At 54.5% G+C, this 8,383-nt stretch overlaps 1 protein-coding gene across 1 annotated transcript; it reads right to left on the bottom strand.

Annotated features, from left to right (window-relative positions):
* Window positions 1-344: 344 nt before the first annotated feature.
* LOC144591883 (WD repeat-containing protein 17-like) lies at window positions 345-8,272 on the bottom strand (the record flags this gene model as incomplete). Its single annotated transcript, XM_078395889.1, has 4 exons — window positions 8,247-8,272; window positions 4,003-4,067; window positions 2,483-2,615; window positions 345-427 (listed from the first exon to the last, which is right to left on the bottom strand). Coding segments are annotated over exons 1-4 (299 nt in total), but the record flags the coding sequence as incomplete, so codon positions are not given.
* Between the last annotated feature and the right edge of the window lie 111 nt (window positions 8,273-8,383).

The raw sequence follows: 8,383 nt of genomic DNA, 5'->3' as shown, positions 1-8,383 counted from the left end.
CAGCCGTGCACCATTGACACACCCCAACCCAGGCCACTCCGCGTTACAGCAATTCAGAATGGATATCAGCCGGTCCAGATCTCTCACGAGGAATCTCTGATGCCCAATAATGATTCACTCTTGCAACGTGGAACCAGGGCCTTTGGCCCAGCCTGCCCACACCGACCAATGTCCCATCCCCATCACTGCCACCCACCCTCTCCACTGAACGACACACCGTGCTCCGTGTGTGGGCTCAAACGTCCTGCGAAGGTTATTTAAAGATTCTGAACTGCGATAACCTGTTCACGTTCTGCACAGTTTGTGGAGCGAGGCTCGCTAGGTGGAAGGAGAGAGATGCTCACTCATTGAAGTCTTCTGTCTTGTTGTTGCAGTCCCCAGTTTGGGCAGGGAGGTGTGGAGCTTGGATATTCCCCTCCTGGGCTGCCTGGAGGAACAACAGACAGAGCTAGACACCATGGACAATAGACAATAGACTATAGGTGCAGGAGGAGGCCATTCGGCTCTTCGAGCTAGCACCACCATTCAATGTGATCATGGCTGATCATTCTCAATCACTACCCCGTTCCTGCCTTCTCCCCATACCCCCTGACTCCATTATCACAAAATGCTGGAGTAACTCAGCGGGTCAGGCAGCATCTCGGGAGAGAAGGAATGGGTGACGTTTCGGGTCGAGACCCTTCTTCCTTGGAAATTGGCTGGTTCTGCGATCAAGGCTTTAAGACCCTCCTGGTGGGGATGGAAGTGTAGAGTGACTGGACATCCATAGAAGATGAGGGAGCGGGGGCCTGGAAAACGGACGTTATTGGGGAGACTGAGAGCATGTGAGGTGTCTTAGTCACAGGTAGGGAGGGATTGGACCAGGGGGGATAAGATGTTGTCGAGGTAGGTGGAAATTAATTCAGTGGGACATGAACAAGCAGAAACACTGGGTCTGCCAGGACAGTTCTGTTTGTGGATTTTGGGGGGAAGATAAAATCGGGTCGAGCTAACACTCTTGCCATCAAGTCCATCAAGTGCTGGTGGGCATGGGCTGCTGGTAATGGAGACCTCCAGCCACTGGTGTTGACGTTACAGTCCATGTCCAGTCCACTGCTAGTGAGGGTGGGCCGCTGGTAATGGAGACCTCCAGCTACTGGTTACAGTCCATGTCCAGCCCACTGCGAGTGAGGGTGGGCCGCTGGTAATAGAGACCTCCAGCTACTGGTTACAGTCCATGTCCAGCCCACTGCTGGTGGGATGGGTCGCTGGTAATGGAGACCACCAGCCACTGGTGTGGACATTACAGTCCATGTCCAGCCCACTGCTGGTGGGATGGGTCGCTGGTAATAGAGACCTCCAGCTACTGGTTACAGTCCATGACCAGCCCACTGCTGGTTGGATGGGCCGCTGGTAATAGAGACCTCCAGCTACTGGTGTGGATGTTACAGTCCATGTCCAGTCCACTGCTAGTGAGGGTGGGCCGCTGGTAATGGAGACCTCCAGCCACTGGTTACAGTCCATGACCAGCCCACTGCTGGTGGGCATGGGTCTCTTGTAATGGAGACCTCCAGCTACTGGTGTGGACATTACAGTCCATGACCAGCCCACTGCTGGTGGGATGGGCCGCTGGTAATAGAGACCTCCAGCTACTGGTGTGGATGTTACAGTCCATGACCAGCCCACTGCTAGTGAGGGTGGGTCGCTGGTAATAGAGACCACCAGCCGCTGGTGTGGATGTTACAGTCCATCTCCAGCCCATTGCAGGTGGGATGGACCACTGGTAATGGAGACACCACCACTGGTGTGGATGTTACAATCCATGTCCTTGTCCTCACCAGGGCGATTGTAATGTAGAAAACATAGAAACATAGAAAATAGGTGCAGGAGGAGGCCATTCAGCCCTTCGAGCCAGCACCGCCATTCATTGTGATCATGGCTGATCATCCACAATCAGTAACCCGTGCCTGCCTTCTCCCCATATCCCTTGATTCCACTAGCCCCTAGAGCTCTATCTAACTCTCTCTTAAATCCATCCAGTGAATTGGCCTCCACTGCCCTCTGTGGCAGAGAATTCCACAAATTCACAACTCTCTGGGTGAAAAAGTTTCTTCTCACCTCAGTTTTAAATGGCATCCCCTTTATTCTTAGACTGTGTGGCCCCTGGTTCTGGACTCCCCCAACATTGGGAACATTTTTCTTGCATCTAGCTTGTCCAGTCCTTTCACAATTTTATACATTTCTATTAGATCCCCTATCATTCTTTTAAACTCCAGTGAATACAAGCCCAGTCCTCCCAATCTTTCTTCGTATGACAGCCCCGCCATCCCGGGGATTACCCTCGTGAACCTACGCTGCACTGCCTCAATAGCAAGGATGAGTTTGTAGATCTGCCTCTGTGGCTAGTACACAAACAGTCGCCTGGGTTAGGCACCACCTTGGGACATGGCTTCCTTGGTGAGACGCCCCGGTGAAGGTAACAAGGCAATCGGCCGCACTGTACCTGGGCGACCAGCAGCGCTTCCTTGAGTTGTCCTCGCGAGCTGAAGAAATTCACCAGCTTCTTCACATCGCCCGTGGCAATGCAGTAAGGAATGACCTGGTCACTGCCCTCCTGCATCAGCTGGTCACACCTCCTGAAGCAACACAAACAACAGGGAGCACTCAACATACAACGTACAACATGGAACATGCAATGTGGAACATGCAACGTGGAACATGCAACGTGGAACATGCAACGTGGAACATACAACATAGAATGTACAACATGCAAGGTGAAACATGGAACACTGAACATACAACGTAAAACATGGAACGTGGAACATGGAAGATGCAACGTGGAACATAGAATGTATAATATGCAACATGGAACATGGAACATAGCACATACAACATGGAACGTGGAACATGCATCGTGGAACATTGAACATAGAATGTATAACATGCAACGTGGAACATGAAACGTTCAACAAAGAATGTACAACTTGGAACGTGGAACATTGAATATAGAATGTACAACATAGAACATGGAATGTGGAACATGGAACATGGAACAGGACTGCTACTGCAACCAATCTGTGGGAGTCATGGTCACACATGGCAGTGGAGGCCAAGCCAATGGGTATTTTAAATTGGAGATTGACAGATGTAGATCAGTGCGGGTGTCGGGGGTTATGGGGAGAAGGCAGGAGAATGGGGTTGAGGGGGAGATAGATCAGCCATGATTGAATAGTGGAGTAGACGATGGGCCAAATGGCCTAATTCTGCTCCAATCACTTATGATCTTATGGGTTTTGTTGATCAATAATAAGTCTATGCAAAATACAAAGTGCTGGAGGAACTCAGTGGGTCAGGCAGCATCCGTGGGGGGAATGAATGGGTGACGTTTCAGGTCGGGACCCTTCTCCAGACTGATGGAGTAAGGGGGGAGAAGCTGGACAAGAGAGGGTGGGGAAAAGCCTGGTGAGCGATAGGTGGATACAGGTGAGGGGAGGGGTGATTGGAGATGGGTAGAGGAGGCGACAAAGGCTGGAGGTGACAAAGGGACGGAGAGACGAGGAGGAGAGGAATGTGAAGCCGGAGGAGAGGAATGTGAAGCCGGAGGAGTGGAATGTGGGGGTGAGGGGACGTGGGGAGGGGAAAGTGTGGGCGATAGATGGGGAATGTGGGACTGGGGGAGAGACGGGTGTACGGAGGGGGGGAGCAGGGTGGCTGGGGATGGGATGGACACGGGACGGTGAGGGGACAGACACGTGATAGACACGTGATGGACAAGGGATGGACATGAGATGGATGAGACGGACACGGAATGGTGAGGGGACAGACACGTGATGGACATGGGATGGTCACAGAATGGACACGGGATGGACATGGGTCGGTGAGGGAACAGGCATGTGATGGACATGCGATGGACACTGGATGAACACGGGATGGACATGGGACGGTGAGGGGACGGACACATGATGGACATGGGTTGGACACGGGGGAGAGGGTTGTGTGTGTTCCGGACCAAACGTTTCTCACCTCTGCATCAGCTTCTTCCAGTACTTCATGGACAGGCCGGGTGCCACGGACAGAGCCTTGTCCCACTGGAACACAGCACAGGCAGGTCACCCACACACACACACACACACACACACACACACACACACACACACCCCACACACACACACACACACACACACACACACACACCCCACACACACACACACCCCACACACACACACACACACACACACACACACACACACACACACACACACACACACACACACACACACCCACACACACACACACACACACACACACACACACACACACACACACACACACACACACACACACACACACACACACACACACACACACACACACACACACACACACACACACACACACCCCACACACACACACACACACACACACACACCCCACACACACACACACACACACACACACACACACACACACACACACCCCACACACACACCCCACACACACACACACACACACACACACACACACACCCCACACACACACACACACACACCCCACACACACACACACACACCCCACACACACACACACCCCACACACACCCCCCCCCCACACACACACACACACACACCCCCCCCACACACACACACACACACACACACACACCCCACACACACACCCCCCCCACACACACACACACACACACCCCACACACACACACACACACACACACACACACACACACACACACACACACACACACACACACACCCCACACACACACACACCCCACACACACACCCACCCCACACCCCACACACACCCCCCACACACACACACACCCCACACACACACACACCCCACACACACACACACACCCCACACACACACACACACCCCACACACACACACACACACCCCACACGCCCCCCACACACACACCCCACACACCCCACCCACACACACACACACACCCCACACACACACACACACACCCCACACGCCCCCCACACACACCACACACACACACCCCACACACACCCCACCCACACACACACACACCCCACACACACCCCACCCACACACACACACACACACTCCACACACACCCCACACACACACCCCACACACCCCACACACACCCCCCACACACACACACCCCACACACCCCCCCCCCCACACACACACACACCCCACACCCACCCTCATCCCTCCCCCAACCTCCCCACTGAGTCACACAGCATGGAAACAGGCCCATGCTGACAAACAGGTCCCAGCTACACTAGTCATAAAGTCACACAGCGTGGAAACAGGCCCTTCGGTCCAACTTGCCCACACCAGCCAACGTGTCCCAGCTACACTAGTCCCACTTGCCTGCGCTTGGCCCAAAATCCCTCGAGACTTGTCCTATCCATGTACATGTCTAATTGTTTCTTAAACGTTGCAATTGTCCCAGCCTCAACTACCTCCTCTGGCAGCTCGTTCCATACGCCCACTCCCTTTGTGTGAAAAAGATCCCCCTCAAATTCCTATTAAATCTTTCCCTCATCTTAAACCCATGACCTCTGGTTCTCGATTTAGAACTGAGATGAGGAAAAACTTTTTCAGTCAAAGAGTTGTAAATCTGTGGAATTCTCTGCCTCAGAAGGCAGTGGAGGCCAATTCTCTGAATGCATTCAAGAGAGAGCTAGATAGAGCTCTTAAGGATAGCGGAGTCAAGGGGTATGTGGAGAAGGCAGGAACGGGGTACTGATTGAGAATGATCAGCCATGATCACATTGAATGGCGGTGCTGGCTCGAAGGGTCGAATGGCCTCCTCCTGCACCTATTGTCTATTGTCTATTCCTCTACTCTGGGCGAGACTGTGGGCACGGGACTGTGGGCACGAGACTGTGGGAGAGAGGCTGTGGGCACGGGACTGTGGGCACGGGACTGTGGGCACGAGACTGTGGGAGAGACTGTGGGCACGAGACTGTGGGAGAGAGGCTGTGGGCGAGAGACTGTGGGCACGGGACTGTGGGCATGGGACTGTGGGCGAGAGACTGTGGGAGAGACTGTGGGAGAGAGGCTGTGGGAGAGACTGTGGGAGAGACTGTGGGCACGAGACTGTGGGCACGAGACTGTGGGAGAGAGGCTGTGGGCACGGGACTGTGGGCACGGGACTGTGGGCACGAGACTGTGGGAGAGACTGTGGGCACGAGACTGTGGGAGAGAGGCTGTGGGCGAGAGACTGTGGGCACGGGACTGTGGGCATGGGACTGTGGGCACGAGACTGTGGGAGAGAGGCTGTGGGCGAGAGACTGTGGGCACGGGACTGTGGGCACGAGACTGTGGGCGAGAGACTGTGGGAGAGACTGTGGGAGAGAGGCTGTGGGAGAGACTGTGGGAGAGACTGTGGGAGAGACTGTGGGAGGGACTGTGGGCACGGGACTGTGGGCACGAGACTGTGGGCACGGGACTGTGGGAGGGACTGTGGGCACGAGACTGTGGGCGAGAGATTGTGCGTTGACTCTGCGCTGACACGATCTCCAGTATTGATTGTTGTGTTGGGGGAGGTTGAGGCTGTTGCCATGGTGATTCTGCACCGTCTCTGATCTTGATGCTGTTTCTGCCGTCTGTGTTGTTAAACAGCACGTTATGCTTTGCTGTGTGAATCTGCCCTTGTCAGCCTCAACCAATCCCTCTGTGGCATGAACATTAATGTTAGCAGCTCGGAAACAGACCCTTCGTAGAGTCACAGAGTGCAGGGAATTGTGGACGCAGCCCAGACCATCAGACAAACCAACCTCCCTTCCATCGCCTCCATCTACACCTCACGCTGCCTCGGCAAGGCCAGCAACATAATCAAGGACCAGTCTCACCCCGCCCACTCCCTCTTCTCCCCTCTCCCATCGGGCAAGAGGTACAGAAGTGTGAAAACGCACACCTCCAGATTCAGGGGCAGTTTCTTCCCGGCTGTTATCAGGCAACTGAACCATCCTACCACAACCAGAGAGCAGTGCTGAACTACTATCTACCTCATTGGTGACCCTCGGACTATCCTTGATCGGACTTTGCTGGCTTTACCTTGCACTAAACGTTATTCCCTTACCCTGTATCTGTACACTGTGGACGGCTCGATTGTAATCATGTGTTGTCTTTCCGCTGACTGGTTAGCACGCAACAAAAGCTTTTCACTGTACCTCAGTACACGTGACAATAAACTAGACTGTAACTGTAACTGAGTCACACAGAGTGGAAACAGGCCCTTCGGCCCAACTTGCCCACACTGACCAACATGCCCCATCTACACTAGTCCCACACCGACCAACATGCCCCATCTACACTAGTCCCACCTGCCCACACTGACCAACATGCCCCATCTACACTAGTCCCACCTGCCCACACTGACCAACATGCCCCATCTACACTAGTCCCACACTGACCAACATGCCCCATCTACACTAGTCCCACCTGCCCACACTGACCAACATGCCCCATCTACACTAGTCCCACCTGCCCACACTGACCAACATGCCCCATCTACACTAGTCCCACCTGCCCACACCGACCAACATGCCCCATCTACACTTGTCCCAACTTGCCCACACCGACCAACATGCCCCATCTACACTAGTCCCACCTGCCCACACCGACCAACATGCCCCATCTACACTAGTCCCACCTGCCTGCGTTTGGCCCATACCTGTCCTATCCATGTACCTGTCTAAATGATCCCTCACCTCACTGGGGACCCTCTCCGGTCCGTATCTCTAGACTGTAGTCCATAGTTTAGTTGGTTGGGCTGTTTAGGGATGGTGTTGCAAGGGATTGGCAAGCTGTGGTGAACGGACTGACCACAGCCAGCAACATCCATGTGCGTGCAGAATCCGTGTGCGTGCAGCATCCGTGTGCCTGCAACATCCGTGTGCCTGCAACATCCGTGTGCGTGCAGCATCCGTGTGCGTGCAGCATCCGTGTGCGTGCAGCATCCGTGTGCCTGCAGCAAGCGTGTGCTGCTCCACGCCAGGTCCTCACCTCTCTGGAGGGACCTCTCTGGTCATCTCTCTGCGTCTCTAGATCGCAGCATCTGGACTTGTTGGTGTTGGGGTGTTTAGGGATGGGTTGAGATTGTGAAGCTGCAGTGAACGCACTGACCACAGACAGCATCATCCGTGATGCTGCCCCACCTGTCCTCACCTCTGGTCCCTATCTCTAGACTGTGGTGTGGTCAGGCTGATGTGGGGGGGTGGGGTTGGGGACCGTGTTGCTACCCCACCCCTGCTCCTTACCTCCCCCAGCTCCACCATCAGCTCACAGTATCTCTGGTCCCCATCTCTAGACTGTGTTGTGGATGATGTGGGGGTGGGGGTGGGGGGGGGGTTGGGGACCGTGTTGCTACCCCACCCCTGGTCCTCACCTCCCCCAG

This window comes from Rhinoraja longicauda, unplaced genomic scaffold (assembly GCF_053455715.1).
Source record: "Rhinoraja longicauda isolate Sanriku21f unplaced genomic scaffold, sRhiLon1.1 Scf002689, whole genome shotgun sequence".
Classification (NCBI taxonomy): domain Eukaryota; kingdom Metazoa; phylum Chordata; class Chondrichthyes; order Rajiformes; family Arhynchobatidae; genus Rhinoraja; species Rhinoraja longicauda.
Note: the sequence above shows the minus strand (reverse complement) of the source record. Positions and strands in the feature narration are given on the sequence as shown.